Raw genomic sequence first — 25,936 nt, forward strand, 5'->3', positions numbered from 1 at the left:
CTCAATCAATATTTAAATGATGAATGTCTGCCCCATCCCCCCCTGGCTTCCGCTTGTTAATGCAAAGAATGACACCTGCGGTCCTACCTGATCGAGGTATTTCTTCCATATAGGTTCGGTGTTGTCAGCGACAAACTCGTTCCAGCCGTGCACCAGCCTGCGCTGCGTCACCGAGAACTCTGACAGCCCAGTGTGTAGGTCTACCTGCGGGGACACAGCCAAGCACAAGCTGACAGCCCAACAAGGGCCAAGGAGCCCAAGTCACAGACTCCCACTCGGGCATCCAGCTGCTTCCAGGACGCGCTAGGAACATGGGCTTGCCCACAAGGGTGAGGGGACCTGTTGAAGACCACGTGCAGAGGGTGCAAAGACAGAAGGAAAATGCACAGTCCGATCACCACTCCTGCCCTCTAATTATAGCAGAAAAGATGACCCTGGGCCCCATTGCAACAAATGGAACTGCAGTATGGAATTCCAGAAATGCAGAAACACATATTTTCTTCTAAAAAAAAAAAAAGAAAAAAGAAAAAGCCTTAGGACTGTAGAATGGTGCAGCTGAGGTGGAGAATAGTAGGGCAGCTGCTCAAAACATTGCAAATGCAATTATCCTACGACCCAGCAATGGCACTTTGGGGTACAGGACTGAAAGAATTGAAAGCGAATTTTAAAGAGCTGTTTGCACACCCGTGTTCGTAACAGCCTTGCTCACAATAGCTACATGGTGGCGGCAACCCCAGTGTCAGTGACGAATGAATATATGAACTGTGGTGTATACATACAAGCAGATACTATTTAGCTTTAAAATGCAGAAATTCTCGTACAGGCTACAACACGGTGAGCCTTAAAGTTACACCTTGAGGTTGAAGTGAAATAAGCCAATCGCCGAAAGACGAATTCTGTGCGATCCCACTTAATATGAGGAGTCCAATTCAGAGAGACAGAAAGTAGAATGACAGCTGTCAAGGGCTGGGGAGGGGGAACAGGGAGTTAGTATTTAATGGGACAGAGGTTCGGTTTTGCAAGAGGAAAAGAATTCCGGAAATGGGTGATGCTGATGGTTGCGTGACAATGTGAGTGTACTTCGCACTACCAAAATGTACACCTAAAATAATCAAGATGATAAATTTTACGTGGTTTATTTCACCACAATTAAAATTTTTTTTAAAAACACAAAGTCCTGTCCTAAGAAACAACAGTAGCTAAAACTATTACATTGTACATTCATTGTGCCAGATACCATTCCAAGGTCTTTCCATAAACAAATTCCTTAACTATATAATTTGAGCCAATAATAATGGAAGGAAACTTTGTTGTTCTGGTCACAACAAAGGTGCCCTTGTTTTCAAAGGTCAACAACAAGGCAGCTGTACTTGCTGGGAGAGGTGACAGGGGAAGCTGCAGTGACTCCTACATCCTTTTGAATACGGGGGAAAATCTAGCTCATTTTCTTGGTCAGGAAAATGTTCAGGGAGGGAAAAATATTCCCTCCCCTTTTCCAAATAAAAATAAGTAGACCTTGAATTTAAATAGACTTCTGGATTATTCTCAAGAAAAGACAGGCATGAATCATCGACTTCCAACTTCCTTGAAATCGGAGGATGTGCCCTTGTGCTGGTGGACTCGTGTTTGCTCTGCCGAAGTGTGGCGTGTTATGAGTGTGGACACACCCGCCCGTGCGGCAGTATGTTTGCTCAGTAAAGAAAATTAAAGGATTCAACAGCAGGCTGTGCTACGTCTAATCCAGGGCTGGGCCACTTGCTAACTGCGTGGGTCACACCTTCTCTGTGCCTCTGTGTGTTCGCCAGCACACAGGAGCGTTAAGAGAAGCGACACACATGAAGTGTCCAGAAGGACGCCTGTCTTCCCGCAAGGGCTTAACGGGGGTGAGCTCTGCTGACAACAGTGTTGCTGTTCTCCCCAGGAGACTGGAACCATTCAGCGTATTTTCCGACACTGATGATACAAGTGTATAATGACAGCATTTCAAAGCCGTCTTCGGGGCTTTCTGTGGCTTTCTTTTAAATCTAAAACTCTTGTAACAGTTGGCATCAGACACAAATTCGGTTCTTACACAAAGTGCTTCGGCCAAATCCTCCTTGTGGCATTTGCACGCTTCCCTGGGCGGCAGAGCTGCCACCTTCTTCTCCTTTTCGATGGCTTTGAGCTCATGTTGTTCATCGATCTGGGGAAAGAACAGGACTGTTGTTAAGCAAATTGAAGTGTTTTTCCTGATGCATCTTTTAAAGCATAATACACATTTAGAATGTGTGCACAAGTGTGGAACTCACACAACAGCCTGTCAACCAGCCTCCAAATCAAGAAACAGACATTACGGGCCCCAGATACCCTCTGTGCTACCCGCCAACCTGGAGGGTAACTGCTACCCTGCTTCCTATCACCAGAGATGGGGTTTGCCAGGTCTGAACTTTATAGAAATGGCGACATGCAATATACACTCCTCCGTGTCTGATGTCTCTCACTGGATGTTGGTAGTGAGGTTCATGCAAGACGTTGCATGGAGCAGTGGTTCACTAATTCCCCTTGCTCAGTGTTCCACCATGTGCGTACATCACAATCGATGGATCCGTTCTGCTGCTGATGGACATTTGGACTACTTCCAGTCATTGGCTAACACTGATGCATTCACTTTTAAGCAAACTTATTTAACAGAATTGGAACTCACAAGATGACAGCATAGGGCAACAGTACACGTATGGAGAACCCTGAACCTTGAACTTCTGGGATGCTCAGTCAAGTACACACCATGCTTTAGAGAGTGCCCCCTGCTGGAGACAGGCTGTATCGCAGCCTGGTTCTATGAGACATTTTAAATAATCCAAGAAAAGGGGTGGGGGACACAGCCGAGTGCTGGGACTCTGGGGGTGCTGTGCTGAGACCTGCTTCTTCCTGGGAAGAGGCCACATGGAGCACGTGGAGGCTCTGGGAGGCTATGCTTACACAGAGGACACCTCAGAGTCAGGAAAACGCTAGAAGCTTTTGCAAAGTTATTCCTAGTATTCTGATACCCAGGACACGATAATCATCTTTTCCTTTCCCAGCAGGTTATTGGGAACTGGGAAGGAGGAAGGGGGAGAGGTATTGACCAACTTCTTCCTTTAGCTGGAATAGAGATTGCAAATTCCTCTTTCCCTCTTGCCATGCCCTCCCCCACCCCAGGCGAGCTCCTCCCAAAGCCTGTTTGTTAGCGGAGCTCTGCCGGCCACCTCCACTTCCTGCCACCTCCGCTGCTGGGAGGTGCTGCTGCCCACTGTGCGGATGCCCAGGCGGCACGGCAGTGATTACAGACCAGCCAACAGGCTCATCTGCCCATGTCGAACTTTCCTTAAGTCAAGGTTACGTACACCATCGGACAGATTTTCTTTTCCATCCTCAGGATCTGGTTCCATTGTACTAAATCCGTGCTCCCTCCTCTCCCAAACCACAGGTGGAGACAGTCCCGGGGGTTCAGCACTTGCCCCCCTGGCAGGTCTCAGTCTTGCCATGACTACACCAGAGTCACTTTCCATAGAGCACCTCAGGTAACCCTGAAGTGTGTAAACCCAGTTGTGACAGCTCTCACCATGCTTGAAAACACTTGGACAGAATCCAGTTGCTCTCAGGATAAAACCCGATCACCTCCAAGGGGACCACAGCAGACCCCACCCCACAGTTCTCCCCCCTGACCACCTCTGTCCTCCTCACCAGAATCCTGGTTTAGTTCGGGGCAGCAGCTTACTTAGCTAAAAATATATTTATTTCCTGGGCTCATGAGACACAACAATGCCACTGAAGGAGTCCTGTGTCCCCCAGGAATGCGCCACTCCATTCCCCGCCCCCAACTCCATCTGTCAGCACAGACATGACGTGGATTCCGAGGGCAGGAGCCCACGTCCTCAGTTACTCGGACGCCAGTTGAGAGGCCCAGGTGGCTCCATGGGAGAAACAGCTGCAGGCACATGCCTCAGTTTACCCCCATTGCCAGTGCTGCTCAGGAGCCAGTCCAGCTCCGCTTGCTGGTGGGGCGTCTCAGCAAGTGACAATCTCTGACTGCAGTGGACCCACCTGTAAAAAGGGAGCATTCTGCCAGCCTTGCCAAGTTTTTGTAGAGCTAAGCGAGCTCATGCACGGTGAGGGCCTGCTATCATGCCAGACCCACTCTGAGTGCCCAGGAGGGGCCGGCTTGAGCCACGTCTCTGGCACTTGATCGGAAGCACAGGGACTGATGGCATGGGACGGTGGCATCCCTTGGGTGGCTCAGCCATGTTTAAGAAATTCAAGAGCAAGAAGACACACAATGCAGCTGAAGGAACACAGAGGCTAGAATCCCATAGCCTGGTCTCAAACCCTGTCCCCTCACTGACCAGCCCTGTGACTGGGGAGAGAACCTGTGTGTCACTGGGGAGTTTTGAAGATTTTTTTAAAAGGCCAGCCCTGGCTATGCACAGTGGCTCACGCCTGTGATCCCAGCACTTTGGGAGGCCAAGAGGGGAGGATCACTTGAGGCCAGGAGTTCTAGACCACCTTGGGCAACTTAGTGAGACCCCATCTCTACAACAAATAAAATTAACCATAGGCCTAGCCACTCAGGAGGGCCAAGGCAGGAGGATCGCCGGAGCCCAGGAGTTTGAGGTTGCTGTGAGCTATGATGATGTCTCTGCACTCCAGCCTGGGCGACAGAGCGAGACTCTGTTTCAAAATAAATAAATAAATAAATAAAAGTTAATACGGTTGAGAGACAGGGGCGGGCACTGGGCATACGAGGCACTGGAGGGGGGGCTTGGCTGGGGAGACCCTCCCCCACCATGCTCAGCGACTGCAGGGCAGAGTCTGGAGCCCAAAGTGGGAGGACTGGGCTCCAAGCTCCCTCTGTGAGCAAAAGCACTTACTCTCCTAGGCCCGTACCCCAGGGAACAGAAAGCAGGGCCTCGACTAACACAGGTTCACGACTGTTCACAGCAGCATGACACTCACAAGAGTCAAAAAGCAGAAGCTGCTCAAATGCCCATCGATGGATGACGGGTGAACAGCATGAGCTCCACCCACGCTGCGGAGCAGCATTCAGCCTTGAACATGAACGAAGTGCTGATGTAGTTAAATCGCATTCTCCCCCAAAAGCTTGAAGCCTGAGCCCCCGGTACCTCAGAGTGTGACCTTATTTAGAAACAGGGTCTTTACAGAAGGAATCAAGCTGAGATGAGCCATCAGGATGGGCCCCATCCCACAGGAGTGGTGTCCTTAAGGAGAAATTTGTCACCGAAACAGATGCGCACAAAGGGAAGACGATGTGGGGAAAGGTAGGGAGGCCACACGAAGACCGAGGCAGAGATCGCAGGGATGTGGCCACACGCCGAGGAACACGAGGACGGCCGCAAGGCCGTGAGCTAAGAGTCAGGCACGGAACACACTGGCCTGGAGCCTCAAACACAGCGGGGCCCTGTGCCGCCTCGATTTTGGACTTGGAGCTTCCAGAACTGCAGAGACTATAAATGTCTGTTGCTTTAAGCCATTATTTGGTGGTACTTTGTTACAGTAAGTAACACAGAACTGGCAACAGTTTCTTTGCGTGTGAGTTTCCTCGGGCTACTCGCAACAGCGTCCAGCGCTGTGGCAAAGCCCCACGAGCTGGGTGCCTGAAACAACAGACATTTATCTGCTCGCAGGTCTGGAAGCCGGAACTCGGACATGCGGGCACCGGCAGGGCTCTGCTCCCTCAGGAGCTGCAGGAAGGACCCGTCCTCGCCTCTCCTGCTTCCGGGGGATGGCGACAGTCCTTGGCGCTTCTGGCTCGTGGGTGCATCACACCAGTCTCGGCCTCCGTCAGCACGTGGCCGTGTTCCCCGAGTGTCTTCTGTCTGCTCTTTCCATAAAGACCCCGTCACTGGATGAGGGTCCGATCCAATCCAGCCTGACCTTGTTTTAACTTGACTGCATCTATAAAGACCCCATTTCCAAATAGGGGTGCAATGTGCAGGTAGCAGGGGTTAGGGCTTCGACATATGTTTTTGGGGGGACACACCTTGGCCCATGACAGGTGTTTGTGCAGCTACAGAAGAGAGGAGAGATGAGGGCAGTCGCCCAGGGCTGTGGGGCTGAAGGCTCAGAGAGCCGCGGCTTGTTTTCATCTTGTAGTCATCTGTCCACCTCCCATCGCAGTTTGTCCCTTTTGTAAAGAGAGTGTCACGTCCTGCTTAAGGTCACGTGCTCTCTCCAGCACCCCTAATTCTCTCTTTTGGGCAAACCTGATTTGGGCGGAACCGCACCTCCCTTTCTCCTTTGTGCTTCTCCCTCTCTGAGTTTTTTTATATTAAGGAGAAATTCACACAACATAAAATTAACTATTTTAAAGTATACAATTCAGTGCATCTAGTCCCTTCACGATGTTGTGCAACCACCACCTCTAACTCATGCCAAGACACTTTCCACCCGAAAAAGAAATCCCCAACCCAGGAAGCAGTCACCCCCATGCCATCTCCGAGCCCCTGGTGACGACTCATCTGCATTCTGTCTCTACAGAGATAACAACCCTGCACCTTTCGTACAAATGGAATGGCACACTATGTGGCCTTTTGCGTCTGTGCCTCCTGTGTGACCCCAAATCACGGTTTGCTTGCAGCACTCAGACCCCGCTGGTGTGTCCGGCTGGCGATGCTGAGCAGGGTAGTCCTTGGCCCCAAGGAAATAGTCCGGAAGGACTCAGAGCAGTTTCACCAAGCAAACACGGCTCAGGGCTGATATTTAACATACCAGAGGCTTCCGAGGAAACCACGCAGGGCAAACGTGGCCCGTGCTGACAGACGAGCTGGCTGGCCAAGCGAGCTGCGAGCTCACTGCAGACAGAGCGAGCGAGCACGTGGCACCTCCGGGCAGACAGCCTCCCCCATTCGATCATTTCAAACACTTCTTGACTTAGACCCCAACGATCTCTTCCCTGTTCCAGGGTTTACGCAGACATGTATTTCTCCAACATGTTTGTCCAACACCTATCCTGTGCCTCGGCTTCCTCCTCTAGAAAGGGGAGGTTTGAACAGGGACACTGTGCAATGAGGAAACACACAGCGACAATGAAAGCTGGTGTCTCGCCGCGGGGGAGGAGGGTTACAAAGACACAAAGCGCTGGCCTGAGCGTACGGTCGGTATTCACTGGGTTGGAATCTGCGGAGATGTATAGACAGACATAAACCGAATATAGATCTGACAGCGTGCGCACACCCACACCCCACTCTGGGAGGGCCCAGGGGGCAACAGCGCCCGAGGAACAATGAACTCCCAGTGCCAGACCCTGATTCCAAAATACGATCCTTCCAGGGAAGACGGCCCAGGGGCCTGTGAGGAACGGCTGATTCCAGGCGTGGAAAGTACAACATGAGGCTGACGTTTCTTGTCATGCCAGAAAACAGGGACGTGCTCAAGAAAGATGGAAAAACGTCAAGGGGACACAGAAGCCACCTTGAAGAGGCTCCCCGTTGGCCAAATCTAAGACAGTCTGAGCATCAAAATAAATATTGACATCTTAGCACATAAAGCAAATAGGAATCCACGAGTGCTGATGTGAATAAGTAAACGGCCAAGTCCACGGGGAAGAGGAAGCCCGTCCTGAGGGCAGAACTGAGGAAGGAAGGGGGAGTCGGAAAATCACCGTGCGGCAGACACCGTGCTCCGGCTCCCCTGCGGGCTCCTGCCTGCCCTCCCTTGAGGTGGCCTTTGTAGGTCCAGGGAGAGTGGCAGTTTTTCCTCCCGCCTTGGGAGAAAGCCACAGCCGTCACTGCTAGCGTCAGCCTCTGCCCCGTGACTGCAATGGCTTTGGGCTGAACAGATCAGCCTCCGCCAGGAGGAACCTGGGTTCTGCTGTGGCCCCAGGACCGACCCTGAGAGGCTGCAGAAGGGAAGGGGGCTGCGGGGGCTGCGGGTCAGATCAGTACGGCCATTCCTAAGGGGGCAGGGCAGGTCTTTGCAAGGAATGCATCTGAAACACAGTCATGCCAGCGAGGAGAGCCGAGCACACAGAACTCGGGCTTAGCATTCGGGCAGCCCCGGGTCCCCATTCCGGGCAGAGCATGCAGCCCTGGGCAAGTTACTTCACTTTCCAAGCCTCAGATTCCTGCAGGGATTTTTGTAAGGATTCAAAATAGTGTGGTACATCCACAGATGTTCATTATAACATTGTTCTAAAAATTGAAAAAGGAAACCACCTAAATGTCCCTCAGCAGGGTTAGGTACAAACACCTATGTTGCCCTTAAAGAACAGGCTTCATCTATATACACGCCAGGGACGTGGGGACAGGTGCAGAAGAGTGTGTGCAGCATGACCCTGTGTAGGAAAAAAGACACTTATGTAGTTGTATAATAATAATTACTCATAATTAATAATTACATAATGAGAATTACTGTGACCAGCTGCTACCCCAAATGCTTCATGCATATTGAATCACTGAATCATTCCAGCTCACAACAGGCCTCTGATGTGCGTACAGTTACTACCCCATTGTACAGAAGAGAAAACAGAGGCAAGAAAACATGAAGGAATTTGCCCGCAGTCTTACAGCTGGCAAGTGGCAGACCCGGAATGTGTCTCCGGGCAGCCGGGGTGTCGTCTGAGTGCTCTTAACCAGGATCCCACAGTCTCTCTAGAACAGCACAGAAAACAGGCCAGGAACAGCCCAGCACACAGTAATCTGGTTACTGCAAACTGATGAGAAGCAAACGTTACCTCCCCTCCTGCTCTTGCCTGCACCCCCAGCCAAGAAGGAAAACGGGATCAAAAATGGGGAGGCAGGTGAAGGAGGAATTTTAAACTGTGCAAATTTTTATTTGTGGTTTGTGAAAAAATTAAGTTTACAAAGGAAAAGGAGGAAGGAAAAAGGGAAAGAAGAAAACACATGCAGTTCCTGGTTCACCAAAGATAAACAGCAACTGACTGACAGAATCCAGTAGCAAAGACAAAACTGTCACTCAAATTTCCATATGCTGCCACCTGGGGGAGGGGGCGCAGAGGGAGCTGCCATTTATGGAATTCCCTGGGAAACTGGCAGCTCCCGGCTCAAAGAGGAAGGAAGCCGGCTCATCTTCCCTGAAATCTCCTGTAGGCCAGGCTGCCGGCTCCAGGGCATGTGTGAATGTGGCTGATGTAAAAAATAAAAATAATAAATACGGGAGCATGGGTGGCCCAAGTGCAAGTCTGAGTTCTCCAAGTTTCTGTCATCTCCTCCAGGAAGTCTTCCCAGACTACACCTGGATTGCAACAGTAGCATTGTCACCACTCCCCCGTGCCCGGGCTGTGCCTAAGGCCTTTCTCATGTGCTCTGCTTTCCTTCACAGGCCTGTCTCAATCTGCAATTACTCACTAGTGTAATGACTGAGCAAGTATCTGTCTCTCGCACCAGAACATGAGCTCCACTTGATCAGATCAGCGTTTTGCTCATGCTTTTGTCTCCAGCCAACCGGAGATGACATCAGGCAGATGGAGAACCACGCCACTCAGAGCAGCGGTTCTCAAACCCAAGTGAGCAGCGGAAGCACCCAGACGGCCTGTGGGAACTCGGATGGCCGGGCTCCACCGGGTTTCTGACTCCGCGGGTCTGGGGCGGAGCCTGCGATTCTGCATCTCTAGCAAGCTCCCAGTGATGCCGACCCTGCTGGTCCCTGGACCACACTTGGACGACAGCTGATCTAAAGACGGAATCGGCAAAAGCACGTGAGCGCCCCACACCCAGCTTCCACCCGGGCGTGTGAATGTGCAGAGATTCGGAGATTTGCCGAGGTGCACACAGCCAGGCAGGAACTGCCCCCGCCTGAGCCCCCGGTCAGGAGTGGTCCCCCAGTCAGGAGGGGGATGACACTCTTCCCCCTACACCTGCGAAGGCCCCCAAATTGGGTCCGGCCGGGGTGCAAAGACAGGGAGGACCCCGAGACATACATGGGAGTAAGGTCCCCAGACCCAACTGACACGGAGCGTGGCTGGAAGCAGAGCGAAGGTGCGCGGTGCCCGCCTCTGCCCTGCTCAGGTCCACTTTCTCCTCCCCGGGGTCTCCGGAGAGTTAAGAATCTCGAGCTCGTCCCCTGTCTGTACTCGAGTTTCACGCTGGGCCAGACATGCGCTGTTCTGGGATCCCTCCAACAGGCTGCAGGATGTCGCTGGGAAGGTGGCCCAGCTAGAAGAGCAGTCCCTTCACCTCCTGCCCACGGACCAGGGACAGACCACGGAGTTAATAGCAACTTTGCAGGGTCTGCAACCTCAGCAGAAATGATATATTTTTTCCTCATTGTGACCCTCAACTCCCCAAGAAAAAATCACCCCTCAAGATATTTTCTACAAGGAACAAAATGTCTGGCTGAGTCCTGCCCCACATCCAGATTCATGTGTATTGAAGTCCTAACCACCAGGACTTCAGAATGTGACTGTATTTGGAGATAAGTTCTTTAAAGAGGCAATTAAGGTTTAATGATGTCATTAAGGTGTGACTTAACCCAACATGACTGGTGTCCTAATGAGAAGGGATTAGGCCCCATATGGCACGGGCTGGCTCACGCCTGTAATCCCAGCACTTTGGGAGGCTGAGGTGGGAGGATCACTTGAGGCCAGGAATTTGAGACCAGCCTGGGCAACATAGTGAGACCCCATCTCTACAAAAATAAAAAAAGTAGCCAGACGTGGTGGCGCATGCCTATAGTCCCAGATACTTGGGAGGCAGAGGTGGGAGGATCCCTGGAGCCCAGGGGTTGAGGTTACAATGAGCTGTGATCTCTAGCCTGGGTGACAGAGTGAGACCCTGTCTCTTAAAAAAAAAAAGGAAGAAGAGGTGATTAGAACAGACAGGGAGAAGACCACATGAGGACACGGGGAGGAGACAGCCAAGGACAAGGAGAGCAGCTGCAGGAGAGAGCACCCTGCCTGCCGCCACCCTGACCATAGACTTCTGGCCCCAGAACTGAGGCAGTACCCGGGCTGTGAGGCGATGGCACCCATGGGTGCCCAGGGCGCTGTCGCCTTTGGGATTTGCAGCCACTGGCAACACCGGTGCCACCCCCCACCCCTGTTCCACGCAGGGGGAAGACGGTGGTCTGCGCTGAAAGCCGCCACCTGCTCCTGCCGTGGGAGTCTCAGCCGAGACGCTTTGGAGACCGAGTGCCAGCAAGCCCAGGACAGTTCAGAAGAACCGCCCACGCCACAGGGTCACATCAATTTTATTTTTCCTCTCCAGCAGGAACCCTGGGCAGGGCCAGCTTCACGGGCAGGAGACCAGCACAGCCGTGCAGAGTGCCCTGTGCCATGGCCACCATCTTGAAACGTGTAAGAATTTTATTTTTGAATTTGTGCGTGGAAATTCAGTCCAATGGGCTGACAGGTGCCGGGGTTTGGCAGCGCGGCTCACACGTGGCCCCAACTCCCACCACCTCCGCTCCTCCACCCAGCGGCAGCCACCACCTTCTGCCTGGGGGGTGCGGCCTGGGAGGGTCTCCGTGCACTTGGAGGTCAGGCCCACGTGCGAGGGACAGCAGTGCTATACAGCAAATGAAACCACCACGACAGGTTGAGGGAGAGAGCGTTTTCCTGCTTTTCTGCACAAGATGCCCACATTTCCTTTTTGCACGGGGCCCTACGGATTATGCAGCCAGCCCTGCCTCACCTCACCTGCCTTCACCTGCCTTCCTCGGACCTGAGCCCTTTTCCATCCTGCCCTCGGCCACTGCTACACTCCCTGTGGAAGTCCCCAGTGTGCCCACCCAAACTGTGTCAGGAAGCCACAAGGGGCTGGGGACCCCCAAAATAGCTGCATGCCGATCCTCTGTCTCCACTGGCGCCCTCCTGCTGTGGGTGGGCGCGCGCTCCGGCACCCCCACTGGGGACCTGGGGTCTAACCTGATGGTGCCCACAGCGCCACTGCCACCCAGCCACACCCACCCAGCCAGCAAAGGTGGCCCAGACTTCTGCTTTTTTCAAACTTCCTCTTTATTTTTCACATAACTCTTTCTTCTGGTGACAGAATTAACCCATGCTTTTTGCTGGACATTTGGAAAACGCAGAAGACCGCAAAGGCTTCTGTCTTTCCAGATTTTACACTCTGCGCACTGTAAAAGTTTGTGTTTTCAAAAGAGATGGCATCCCCTTGTTCCCACTCACACGACGCGTCACATAAAGCAAATATGGCAAAAGAATTGAATCCGGGTGGAGCGTACAGCTTTCTAGCCCTTCGACTTTTCTGTCTGTTTGACACTTTTCGTAATAAAAATGTTAGATTAAAATCCCAGCCATCCTCTGTGTTGTTCTACATTCTATGGCGTCACCTCCAGCATCTGCCTAGGACTCCGTCACAGAGCTAGGCCCTACTGTGTTTAAACAAACCTCTCCCCAGGGGAATTTAAGATGCTCATTTTAAAAATATATTTTGAACATCTCACTCCCTGTTTTAAAACATCTGTTTTCTTCATATCTGACACTAGACGAGTCCTTTTCGCTGGGTACCTGCATCAGCCCTCGAACCGCCATCCAAATACTGTCCCCTCCACTTCTGCCTTAGACAGGCTAATCGAAATACTTTATGCGATTTTTGAAGTCCCCGAATAAGCTTTCCCCTAAGTCCCTTTCTCTCCTTTTTGATAGACTGTTAGATGACATGGGAAGAGAACTCAAACTCTTAGGTCCTCTATAGCTTTTCTTTGTCCACTGGAGAGAAACAGGAGCCGAATGTTACCCCCTGAAGAAGTAGGAGCCACCTGTGTTCCTCAGGCAGCCTCTGATGTAGGAGGAACCCCCGACCCACACACTGCTATGTGTCTGGGGGCACAGGAGCCCCCCGCCAGCTCCCAGTACCCACCCCTAACGCGGGAACCACCGAGCAGCAACCGTCGAACACACTGGAACACAGTGCGGTCTCCTCTAGAATGCGATGCCATCTTCATACATATCCCCAGAACCCTCAAGTTTTCTGGGAACTTGCTAACCCTGTGTTTCAGTGATTAGCCTCAGTGACACAGACACCCTGGGTGGCCGGCTTACAACTGAGGACCGTGATGTGACCCCAGGATGCACACTCACAGCTGTGATAACAATCGCATCACACTGTGGGGATGACATCTTCGCAGTGACTCAGGGAGAAAGGTGAGCAGGGAAGGGCGCCGTCACACGCCACAGTCAGCTCTAAAGTACCCCAGCGTGCAGAAGCGTGGTCACGTCGCAGGCGGGTGACCCAGTCTCTGCACACAGCAGCTGCCACCGTCAGCCAGCACTGAGCGTGGTCATCAACACAAATACATGCAAAGTGAAGAAATCCTCTTCTGACAATGCCCAGCGCTGGCTTCTGAACCTTATCTTCAAGTGAACGAGCCAGTCCTACGCTTATCAAATGTCGGCCGGCTGCCTGCTGGCAGCTGTACTGAAGCCTGAAGCTGGTCATCCCAAACCAGCAAACAAAGCCGTGACACGTTTCAATGTCATTTTGGACTACAGACATTTTCAGCACAGCATTGTCAAGACGAAGATTCAAAGAATCGCAATGAAAACAGAACTCAAGGCAAATGAGAAGGAACACTAACAAAAATATGGAACTACCGAGCAGATGACGTATCAGGTGTGGTTCGAGGACTTTTTATGTGGATCATCTCATTTAAGGGAATATTTCTTTGTACCATCCTGGTAGGCGGCATCTAAGACAGTCACCGGTCACCAATTCCCCCAGTGTCCAAGCCCTTATGTAACCCCTCCCCTCCCTGTGCGTAGGGACCGGACCTAGACTCGCTTCGAATCAATGGAAAATGGCCGAAGTCGTGAAGTCCCATCTCGAGACTAGGCTATTAGAAGACTGGAAACTGTGGTTTCCACTTTTATGGAGGTTTTTATGGGGTTTTTCTCAGACTATTCGGCCTCTGAACCCCAGCTGCAGAGTGACCCACCAACCCCAAGAATGAGCATGGAAGTGGACGCTCCCCACTTCCCACCCTGTGAACCTTCAGATGAGACCACACCTCCGGCCACAGCCCCACTGCGACTCCATGGGACACCTTGAGCCAGGAACACCCAGCTAAGCCGCGCCCGGATTTCTGACCCACAGAAACTGGGAGACAACAATTATTTGTCATTTTAAGCCACATTTGGAAGTAATGTGTTACACAGCAATCAATGGCTAATCTAACCCTCCAACACTGCTGGCTGAATTCTCGTAGAATGTCACCAGTCACAGCAAACGACGGCTGCTATGTTTGTGCTTTGTAATTCTGTTATAAATTTGATTTTACAGTTAGTTATAAGCACACAGCTATGTTGATTGCAAATTTTATGCTTTTATACTTATGGAAGTCACTAGTATAAATCATTTAAGACAACACTGGGTAGTTGCAACACATTTGTTTAAGAAGATGCTCATATATTGCTAAATTCTGAGAAATATTAATGATTTGTGTACACGGGCAAGCCTCAGAATTCCCTCTCGTACATTCTCTTCCTGTAACTGAGTATGATCTCTCAAAAACACAAATCTGATTGTGTCTGTTCTGTTTCCCATATTTCTAACGGTTGGCACATCTGTGAATAAATGAATGACTATCACGTCCTGACTTAAAACCTTCCAATAATCCCGTTGCGCTAGGGATAAAGCCCACATCCTCTCTGACAAGGCTCCGTGTGGTCACCTCTGCAGCCTCACCTCCTGCCACCAACCCCTGCACCTCACTCCTTTGTGTCCAGAACTCTCTATCAACCCCTCCCCTTCATCCAGCACACGCCTGACCTTTGTCCCTAGTGACCTTAAACAACATGTCTTTCTCCCAGATTGTACACACCTGCCATTCGGTGCCCATCTCTGCTCACCGGGTGGGGACCCCGAGGGCAGGGAGCACGTGCATCTTTTCACACCCCGGCCCTGGTGCGCAGCCCCCACCTGGCACACGGTAGCTGCCCTGAGTGTGAGGTGAACGGCTGCACGTGTCTATCGGGACCCTGTCCTCACTCCGGAGAGCCCAGCAGGAACGAATCCACTGGCCACCCAGAGCGGCAGTGCCGGCCAGAGCTGTGCTTGCCCCGGTTAAGAGACGGGAGCCCTGGGGGACAGAACGCTTCCCCAAGGGTGGCACTGAGTCATCCAGGAAACAGGAATTCCTCATCCCATGTTCTTCTTACCTTAACGTTCAGGTGAGCAGGGAAGCTTTTTGCAGTGACTAAATCAAAGGGGCCTCTCAGACACTTTTCATTGCACTGGAAAGGCAGCAAGAACGTGCCCTTCTCAGAACACTGCGTGTAATGCAGCTCCTGTGCCTCTAACTCGGGGTCCTCTCTTCCCCCTCCTCCGTCTGGTCACTCTGCACGTGTATCCTCCACTGCACCTGACGCCACTGGGTCTCAAATGAAGCTTCTCCTGGTTTGTATGTTTGTTGGCCTTCCCCGTGACCTCTGTTTGGCACGTACTTGCATCCTCAGCGCCCGGTCAAACTGGCCATCGGGAACTACGCATTGAGTGAGTGAAAGTGGCCCCACCTGTGGGCTTCCGCGTGCTCCTGTATCACAGGATTGCAATAAAACTCACCTGGGAGGTAAGAGGGCTCAGTAATGATTACTACTACACCTGGGGTAACAGGCAAAGTGGCTAGGGGGCCTTAGAGGCCACCACAGCTGTCCAGGACGTGGCAAACAATAAAAGAGAGTTCCAGTGACTGTAGACGTGATCACCTTAACAAACACTGCTCCCTTTCCAAACCCTCTTGCGAGAAAAGGAGTTCACATCAGAGGGTGCGAGCGAAGGCAGAGGAGGTGTGCGGGTAGTGAGCCGACCCGGCAGGAAACAGGCTCCTCGCCCAGCCTCGCCCCCTCCCTCCTCAGGTTCCCACTTATCTTTATTGTCATTTCCTGGGTTTGCACAAGGCCACCTTGGAGACAGCACACCTTGTTTCTCAGCTGGCCTTCTGGCTGCTGGCATCGCCAGCCTCCCGGACACCGCTGGTTGTCACACACCCCGCATCGTCAGGGCGCTGCCGGGAACAGCCCAGTCTGCAACCAGGCGGGAGAGCACGCCTACAGACAGGCGGAAGGCCTGGGGGACCTTTGAGGGCCCTTCCGAGAAGCTCTGCAGGAATGAAGTCCACCTGGCTCAGCGATCAAACTCTCCCCAGCATCTCCACTCGGGTTACAGCATCCCTGCTCCTGCACCCCTGGACATCCTATAAAACCTGACTGCAACCAACTATACATCAGGAGTGTTGGAAAAATACCCAGCGTGATGCAAAAATATCAAAAGATGGAAAGAAAACAATAGGCACAGAATGTAGGCAAGGCAGCCTGCGTTGGCAAACTAACTTCAAACTCCTTTAACAGAACGTAGTGCGCAGCATGTGAGTACAGAATGGATCTCAGCGATGCAACTCTAGATCCTGTCAATGTTGACACATGTTGCTTCAGAAAGAGATTACTGAAAAGCTGCTAGTGACATGGTCCTGCGGTCTACCACCCTAATGTCAGAATTCTCATATCAACACTGGTGTATAAAATACTATTTTTCAAATGCTTAAATATTAAAGAATTGCACAACCAAAATGTCTTGACCATTGGCTTTCTTTGGGAGAAAAATTTTAAATTTTAAGTATTTTTCAGTTGATTTTTTTCCATGAGGTTTTGGGGTTTCCTTTCACTGGTCACAAGGCCATGGCAAGGTCACATTTCTCACGAGCAAGCCCAGGGGACTCTTTCAGAAGTTTTATTTTTGAATGACTGATTAAGCTTGAGAGAACAAAACTGCACCGACCCTCTGGCACACGGAGATGCCCGTGCAGAAATTCAGCACTGCCTGACCTTCCACCGTGCACGGGGCTCTGTTTACAAAGCCACGGAGAAAGCTGTTGGGTCACCGTCAGCCCTGGCTTCGTCCCTGGTTTCCACGAATCAGAGGAACAGGAAGGGCTTTGCCAGTTTGTCCCCTGATAAACTCCCCAGGCCCTAGAATCCGACTGGCTCATCCCAGAGTCTCCTGAGATTGCAAAGTCAACACCCAACTCCGTGGTTCCTGCCCGTGCAGAAGTGAGGCTGGGAGGCCCCTCTGCGCTTACCTTGACTTCACCTGTTACCGCTAAAACATTTGTGCAACTGTGTTCTTTTGCTTTTTCACATCAATCTAATTTTCCCCCCCAATTTAAGTAGGTTTTAAAAAATCCATAAAACCGCCTGGGTCTGGAGACCTAGAAATTTAAATTCCCTGGAGTCAGAGAAGCCTAGGTTAGGGTCCTGGCTAGGGCACTCTCAAGCTGTGTGCTCCTCTGGGCCTCAGTTTCTCATCTGCGAAATGGGCCGCGGCGCGGGGCCGGCGGTGAGCTCCCCGCCTGGAGCGGAGGGGAGAGCCGGGCTGCTACCAAGGCGGCCTCCTTCTAGAGCCGGGGGAGGAGGGCGAGTCGCAGCGCGCAGACGGGGCATGGGTGGGGGCGGTCAGGGTGGGTCAGCTCACGCGCCCCGCGCCGGCCGCCCGGACTCACCAAAGCTTCCACCTCGTCCTTCCCCAGCGCCTGGTACTGGCGGCCCGAGCCCGAGAGGGCGAGTTTCTGCAGGAACTTGGAGCAGCGTCTCTCGACCATGGCGAGCGCGCCCAGCTCCCGGCCAGCCTCCCGTCGGGCCGGCGGCCGCGCCTGCCTGCGTCCCTCCGTCCCCAGCGAGGCCCGGGCCGGCTGCGCGCGCCCAAGCCTCCTGGGCCGGACGCGGGTTACCTGGTAGCTGCCTACCTGCGCGCGGCAGGTGAGGCCCCGCCCCCGGGGCGGGGCTGCGCATAGGGCGGTGCTCTGCGCACCTGGCCCGCCCCGCGCGCTCGCCTGGGACACCAGGGCCCTTGGGGACCGCGGCAGCGTTGACTCAGAGCATGGGCGGCTTCCCAGACTCGCCAGAACATGAGAATCACCTGGAATGGGAGGTAGAGGCGCAAACTGACCCAGGCAGTTTTATGGATTTTAACATCGGGATTCCCAGACTCCTCCCCACCCAGAGTCTTTGGGTCTGGGGCGTCCAGGAAGCTGGGTTCCACAAGCTCCCAGGTGACTCTCGAGGTGCCAAGGGTGGTCAACACCAACATGCCAGGGGAGGGCAGACCGAGCTGCGCGTGTCACGTGGCCTCTCTGAGCCTCAGTTGCCTTGTCTGTCATTGAGGGGCAGCGGAAAGCTAAGACCTCACCTCCAGGGGCCTGGGAGTGAGTCCTGGGGCAGGAGACTTTGAGGACCACGCTGCCTTTGGCTTCTGTGTGGTCCTGGGTGATCTCAGAATGGGCTCCTGCGCTTGCTAATCTGGGACCTCCGGCAGGTTTCTTACATGTTCTAGGCCTCAGTTTACTGATCTGTAGAATGGCCACCATGACAGCACATCCTTCATCGGGGTACTGAGAGGGTTCAAGGGACAGTGTTGTGTAGGAAGGGCTGGAGCAGGGCCTGGCATCGAGTCTGTGGGCATCATCCTCATCATCAGCACTGGGAGTTGCTGGGCTCAAATGGCTCCAGAAGTATGTGAGTGAATGTGCGGTGTAGACAGTTTCCAGCCGCGTTGAAAAGTGTGAGGGCTTTCTTTGGCTTCAGATGGGACTAGAATCTGTAACTAGACCTACCACTCATAGCAGGGTGGCTTTGGGGAAGGCTGTGCCACTCCTCTGTGCCCTGGTTTCCTCGTGCTAGAGCAAAATTCCTTATGGACTACAGAAGGTGGCCTTGCCTTTATCCATGGAATTGAGTGGACGCTTTTGAGCAAATATTACTCCAGCTGCTCCCCAAGGGATGGGCAGTTCTAGTGACTCTTCTGGTCTGTCCCACATCTTCCCCTATTAAAGAAACAAACAAGGCGGCCACATCACGCTGCCCCTACTTCACCACTTTCAACAAAGGTGCAGGAATATGGAAAAAGCAAAACCCAGTGTCAATCCAGATTTGAATCCTAGACCTGTTCCGTTCAGATGTGTAACCTTGGGCAACCTTCTTCATCTCTCTCCACCTCAGTTTACTCATCCATAAAATGGGGCTACCACTACCTGCTTGCATGAGTCACAGTCCCAGCAAGAAACAGCACCTCAAACCTGACTTCTAAGCACACTGCTATTTGCTGTCACCTCTTATTTTGATTTTGGAATAAATATCTCATTCAAGGTTCTATCAGGAACTATCTGAAAGCATTTCAGAAATAGGAACAAATAGTTATACAGTCTCTTTTGGTTTTCTTTTAAGGATTTAAAGGAATTTCGTTGTGATTTTCATTTTTGTTTTTTAACCTTTGCTTCTTTTTATATTTTAAGTCATCTAATCTAGTCAGTTACCCACACCTGATTTTTTGAGCTGTTTTTTCCTGTTGCTCTCTGTTGCCCATTCCCCCAGCAGTGACGCGCTATTTACATATGCTTTCAACGTCCTTTCCGAGCTCAGTCACTTTATTTGGAGCCCATGGTCATCCCCACTGACTTCAAGATGTTTTTCCTTTACGAGTTTTTCATTTATTTGTTTTTTCTGCCTTCAACCTGGAAAGTTCTAGAGCCCACTCCCAAGGACTCTCTTCAGCCCAGACAGGTGGCTGGCAAAGTTCCTGAGGTTTGCAGCTCTGAGAATGACCCTGCCACGTTGGCCCGTGATGAGCCTCAAGGGCGGGACCCACACAGAGGCATCCAGCCTTTCTGGAAATGTCTGCTCTGGGCACCTGGAACAATGAGGTCACGCTCTGTGACTCCCATTCACTCTCCATGTGAAAGTGGCAGCTTTTCACTGCCCACAGAGCACCTCCCAACAATGCACCTGTCGGGAAGCCCTGACGCAACCTCAAGGCACCTGAAGTTTATTTGGTAAAAAAATCTCACCAGTCATAAGGTTGGCGTTGAAGGCATCCTTTTCAGAAAGAGTATATTGTGCAAAGGCATATTTTATACAGCTGTTCCTAATTTTGGAAATTAGTTTGAAGTTATGGCTCCTCACATAAACCCTTAATTCTGTTTGTTTTTTAATGACTGTGCACACAGGCAATAATATAATCATTTTACAGATGAGCACATTGGGACTTTGAAAGGCAAAACCATTTCATTTATTCAACAATATTTTGTTTGTTTGTTTTTTGAGACAGGGTCTCACTCTATGGTCCAGGCTGGAGTGCAGAAGCATCATCACAGCTCATAGCAACCTCCAACTCCTGGGCTCCAGTGATCCTCCTGCCTCAGCCTCCTGAGTAGCTGGGACTACAGGCATGTGCCATCACACCTGGCTAATTTTTCTATTTTTTGTAGAGGTGGGGGTCTCACTCTTGCTCAGGCTGGTCTCGAACTCCTGAGCTCAAGCAAGCCTCCCAGAGTGCTGGGATTAGAGGTGTGAGCCACCGCGCCCGGTCACCTGTGTCTTTTAGATTCAGCACCAGGGGATTATAGGCATGAGCCAATGCACGCGGCCTCAACAAATATTTTTAAGCACCTGCCACGTGGCACTGAAGCTAGAGCTGTAAACACAGCAGACTCTATCCCTGCTTTCTTGTGTCTCATCTCCTAGCGAGTGAGACAGGCTGCAGCTAAAGCCATGTGTGATGCAAAGCCAGGCAGTGCATGTCGTGGGTTGAAAAATGGCCCCCCCCAAAATATGTCCACATCCTAACCCCTGGAAACTGTGAATGTGACCTTCTTTGGAAAAAGCGTCTTTATAGATTTAGTTGAGGATCTCAGGATGAAATCATCCTGGACTAACTGGGTGGGCTGTAAATTCACGAAGCCCACGTGAAGATGGAGGCAGAGACTGGAGTGATGCGGCCACAAGACCAGGGGCGCTGACAGCCACCAAAAGCCGGAAGAGGCAGAGGCAGGAAGGACCCTTCAGCGGAGCCTCCAGAGGGAGCGCAGCCCTGCTCTCACCTGGATCGCAGGCTTCTGGCCCCCAAAACTGAGAGGAAAGAAATGTCCTTTTTTCAAGCCACCAGTTTGTGGTCATCTGTTGTTGCAGCCCCAGGAGACAAGTCCAGTGGGCCGCCCTGTGGAGACAGGACGGCAGGCTGGGGCTGGAGGGTGAGGCTCTGGGGCTGGAGGGGTCAGGAGAGGTGACACGGGGCAGAGACCCGAGTGAGTGAGAGGGCTCTGTGCAGGTGTGGGGGAGTGTTCCAGGCAGGGAGAAGGGCCAGAGCCCAGGCCCCAGGTGGAATGCAGTAGCAAAGCCTCTAGCGTGAACCGATCCGCGCATTTGCACCAAAACTACGGTCGGCGCACGCGCTCGCACACACAGCCTGCTTCCCGGCACTATCTCTGTCATACTTTCGCTGTCACCTCTTCCGCAGCCACTGTTTGCTAAATGACCGGCCAACCTAGGCTGAGAGCCTTCTCCAGCTGCGGGCGTTGCTGGGCTCCCAAGGGGCTTCATTCCGCCGGGAGGGACAAGGTGCAGACCTGTGCAACGTGGCGCCAGGTGCCCTGGGACTTGCTAAGTTCCAAGAGGTAAACACGCAGCGCAGGCACCTCCGCTCTCTCCTCCCCCTTCCTTTGCCTGTAGCCGACATCACTATTTGATCAAAGTCACCAGGTGACATTTCCCCTTGGCTGGGACAGGCCTGGGAATCCTCCTCATCAAACTCCAAGCACTCACTGACAATAAACCGATGTACCAAAGGATTTTCAGGTGAAGAGGGAATGACTTGGGCCAGGGGGAAGTTGTGGAACCTTCTAGACGGTAGTGGTATGGCTGAAAGATCTGCCTCTGCAGAGAGAAGAGTAGGGTGGGGCAGCAGAAAGAGCAAAGACCCAGAAGAGAAAGGCTGATTTCAGGATTCCTGAACTGCAAGATCTTTTTTTTTCATTCCTCCAAGATCTCTGCTCACGATTCTCCCCCAGGCCAGTGGACAGTTGTCTGGTAGAATGTTTGCCTGCCACACAATGGCATTTGTTAAGTATAAGTGGAATCCCTTTTGAAATAGACTTTATTTTTTAGGGCAGTTCTAGGCTCCTAGACAAGTGGCACAGAAAGCGCAGACAGTTCCCCTACGACGCCCCTCCGCGCCCACGCGGCTCCTCTTTCCATGAACACCGCGCAGTGTCGGCACGTTCTCGACGATCGGTGAACAGACGCTGATACGTTGTTATTAATAAAGTCCATTGTTTACATTAGGATGTGCTCTTGGAGCTGTCATTCTGTGGGTTCGGACAAGCGCACAGTGACACATGTCCACCCCCCCCAGTGTTGCACGGAACAGCTTCACTGCCCTAGCCACCCTGCCCCCTCCCGTGACAACCACTGGTCCTTTCACTGCCTCTGTAGCTTTGCCTTTCCCAGCATGTCATATAGCTGGAAATTTGACTCCCTTTTAAAATGTAAAATTCACTCTCCATTCAACAATTCAAAAGCATCCCAGACCCGTCACTCAGAGTCAAGGAAATTTCAGTCCAAAGCAAAGAGGCCTGAGACCTTCCATATGTAAACTCCCCAGATTGGGCTCCCCGCAGTCACTCACGAAGGTGACCAGCCAGCCTGGTTTGGCTGGGATGGTTCCAGTTTTAGCACCGGATGTCCTTACACCCCAAAACTCACACCTGACTGTGTCACCTTCTCTAAGTCCAGATTCCTCCCCCTAAGCCCTGGGCCCTGGCTCTCTCTGCATCTGTCCACTCCGGCCAACCCAAACCCCTTTCTTCTCAAGGCCCCAGGTGTACACTCCCTCCCACCAGCCCCTGCTGGACTGTCCCCTGGGTCTGGAGCACTGTCCGCGCCTCACCCCCTCCAGACTCCCAGTCTGCTGACTGCTGCCCACCACTCAGTTTTCACAGAATTGTCACCTCCCCTGAGGGGCCCTCCTGCTGCTGGACCAAGCAAGATCTCCTGCTGGGGACCCCAGAGCCGCGGCGCTTTACCACGGTTACAGGTTTAAAAGAAGGTGTCGAGTGCAAGACGCCCCAATGTCCACCAACAGTGAACGAGAAACAACACGTGGGCCACCCGCACAACGGGATGTTATGTGGCACAGAAGGGGACATGGCACTGCTCCACGCTACGACACGGAGGAGCTTTGAAGACACCACGCTGAGCCAAAGAAGCTGGTCACAAAAGGCCACGTACCGTGTGATTCCGTTTATACAAACCATTCCGAACGGGCAAAGTCACAGAGACAGAAAGAGTGGTTGCCACAGGCTGGGCTGGAGGGAAGCTTGGAGCTATGGAGTCTCCTTTTTGGGTGACGACAATGTTTCGAAATTGGAATGTTCTGGAATTAGAGGGATTGGTTGCACAACCTTGTGAATATACTAAAACCCACTGAATCACACTTTGAAATGGTGAATTTTATGTTATGTGAATTTTATCTCAACAAAAAATACATTTTAAAAATAGGCACTGAATTTGTATTTGTCGAATGGAGAATGAACGCATTAATATTTTTAGCTAGAAAAATAGCTGATTGGAAGTTAAATATCTGATTTCTGTTGGCTTTTTTTCCTTTTCTTTTGAGATGGGGTCTCACTGTGTTGCCCAGGCTGGAGTGCAGTGCTGGGATCACAGCTCACAGCAGCCTCAAACTCCTGGGCTCAAGCGATCCCCCTGCCTCAGCCTCTGCAGTAGCTGGGACTACAGTCGTGTGCCACCATGCCCAGCTAACTGTCAAATTTTTGTAGAGCTTTGAGTCTCACTAAGTTGCCCAGGCTGGTCTTGAACTCCAGGCCTCCCAAAGTGCTAGGATTTCAGGTGTGAGCCACCGCAGCTCCACACCCGGGCCCTGTTGGCTTTTTAATACAACACAGAGAACGAAGTTCTCAGTTTCTCCCTTGGAAACCTCCCCCAAGGGTTCCGAGTGAGGCTGTGCTCAAGGGGGTAAGGTTAGTTCTCTGTACAGTGGCTGTCAGAAACAGGGAGGGGACAGAAGGGGGATCTTGGGCCGGACCCTCCTTTCCCCTGGGTTGGTGCAGCCTGTCCCAGACTCGGTTCCCGAGGGCTCAGGAATTCAGGGGGCTTGGAATCCCTCAAGCCAGGGCATAGGGAGGTGGGCCTCCCTCTCCCAGCGCCCCGCTGGCCCCCCACAGTTGATTCTCGGGGTAACACAGAGCGTGGCCCTCCCCTGTTTGGAGCCTCCACAGCCTCCTAGCACAGGGGCTGCTATCACGTCCGTACTCACCTTCAAACAAAGGCTGCTCACCACGGACACCTGCGGCTCTCCCTCTCCGCGTGAGGGATTTTATCCGGGCACCTGGGCCAGGAATGCTAACAGAGGGGGTACTGTCCTCCCCACCCTGCCTTGACCGCGGCTTCCGGCTTCCGCAGGGAGGGGAGAGCCTGCGGGCCTGTTCTGCCTCCCAGACACCTGTGCCGCTCCCCTCCCTCTCGCACTCCCCCACCCCTGCGCTGTTCCCACTGTTTCCTGGGATCACCTCCAGGCCGGGACATCAGATTCCTTATCCTGGCCCCATCTGTCAACCCCTCTTCCTGCCTCCCGGCTGTGTGGTGGCTCAGTCCTGCCCCTGGGCCGTGGTACTTTGCAGGTCCCTGGCCAGGCACGCTCTGTCCCCAGCTGTTCATTCAGGCCTAGGTGTAGGGTTCCCTCCCCTGGGGAAGCCTTCCCTGAGCGCCCTCCTGCCGCCGCCTGTGTGCTCCTTTGTGACAATCCATTGAAAGGGACTTGCAGCTTGTGTACTTTTCTCTGGACAAGTTTCGCTTCAGTGAAAAGTTCTCTTACAACAAAACAGGTGAAAGTTTAACGAGACACTGGATGTTTGGAAGGTCTCAAAGTACATCCCCACAAGAGGCTGATTAATTACGAAGGGGAAACAGTCCCTTACAGTGGAGAGACCTGGCAGACACCAAGTTATCCAAGGGATCAGCGCCGTCATCACCAGGAACGGGACAAGTGACATCACAGGCCCCCCCCCCCGCCCCGTCCCCGTATGGTGCACAGAGGACACAATGTTGCTTCTGGGCTGTTCCTGCCAAACAGCCTCACCTGAATCTCACCGTGACGGAAGCTCACACCCAAACGGAGGCGGCCCTGGCCGATGCCTGGCGTGTTCCCCGCAGACGCCTGTGTCGGGGACGTGGGGGGCTGGCTGCGGGGTGCTCCGGGGGCCAGACCCTAAAGAGTGATCACGATCACATGCAACCTGTGATCTGGGACTCGAAAAACATGACTTTGTCTTTTGCTATAAAGGACATCAGGGGGACAATGGGTGGGTTTGAATAAGGGCTGCAGATAATGGCGTCGTGTTGGTGTGGACTCGCTGGTTTTCATCACCCTACTCTAGGTATGTAAGAGAATGTTCCTGTTTCTTTGGAAACTCACCCTGGAGCTCTCACGGTAAAGGAGAGGGAGGAGGGGGAGCAGGGGCCGAGGGAGCGGAGAGAGGACGCACAGACCTGGGGAGTGTGGGGAAGGATCTCTGCAACCCTCAGGGGTCACATACCGTGTGCTGCTACTTACACAACACTCCCGAAATGACAGAACTGTACAGATAGAGGACGGCTCCATGGACGCAGGGGTTAGGGGTGGCGTGGGTGTGACCACAACGGGTAGCACCAGGCTCCCCTGGCGTGATGCAGCGGCTCTCTGTCCTTGTCGTGGGGGCAGCTGCGTGAGTGCACACACGGGACGAAATGACTCAGAGGCGCGTCCAGCCGCCGGCTTCCCAGGAGGAGTGACATGTTGCTGCTGGAAGGTCCCGGAGAACACCAAGGCCCGGCTGCACCTGCGCTGCGGCGGCGCCCGATGCCGGCTCGGACTGGCACCACTGTCACGTGAGAGGCGACCACGGGGGAAACGGGGCGGAGGGACCCAGGACCTCTCTGACCGTCTTTGTCGCTTCCTGTGAGACTGAAATCGTTTCAAACTAAAAGGTTAAAAAATAAGTGGCACCCACCTCCGTCCCTGTCCCTGCCCCATTCTGTTTGATCTGCCCCCAAAGCTCTTCCGTTCACCGACTCCGCCTGTTCCTTCGTTCCCTCTCTGTGCCCGCACTGCCCGGCGGCTCTGCCAGGGTGAGGGTACCTGCCCGTTATGTTTCTTGTTTTGTT

At 52.7% G+C, this 25,936-nt stretch overlaps 1 protein-coding gene across 1 annotated transcript in view; it reads right to left on the reverse strand.

The window, feature by feature from the left end:
* ATP2C2 (ATPase secretory pathway Ca2+ transporting 2) overlaps positions 1–17,655 on the reverse strand; it is a 56,655-nt gene extending 39,000 nt beyond the window's left edge. Inside the window, exons 1-4 of the mRNA XM_069456729.1 lie at positions 17,594–17,655; positions 17,446–17,559; positions 2,072–2,182; positions 88–204 (exon numbers count right to left, since the gene is read on the reverse strand). Coding sequence (XP_069312830.1) covers positions 88–204; positions 2,072–2,182; positions 17,446–17,544 — 327 coding nt within the window. The 5' untranslated portion in view covers positions 17,545–17,559; positions 17,594–17,655. The remainder of the gene's footprint in view (positions 1–87; positions 205–2,071; positions 2,183–17,445; positions 17,560–17,593) is intronic.
* Positions 17,656–25,936: the final 8,281 nt, after the last annotated feature.

Source organism: Eulemur rufifrons, chromosome 23 (assembly GCF_041146395.1).
Source record: "Eulemur rufifrons isolate Redbay chromosome 23, OSU_ERuf_1, whole genome shotgun sequence".
In the NCBI taxonomy this organism is placed as follows: Eukaryota; Metazoa; Chordata; class Mammalia; order Primates; family Lemuridae; genus Eulemur; species Eulemur rufifrons.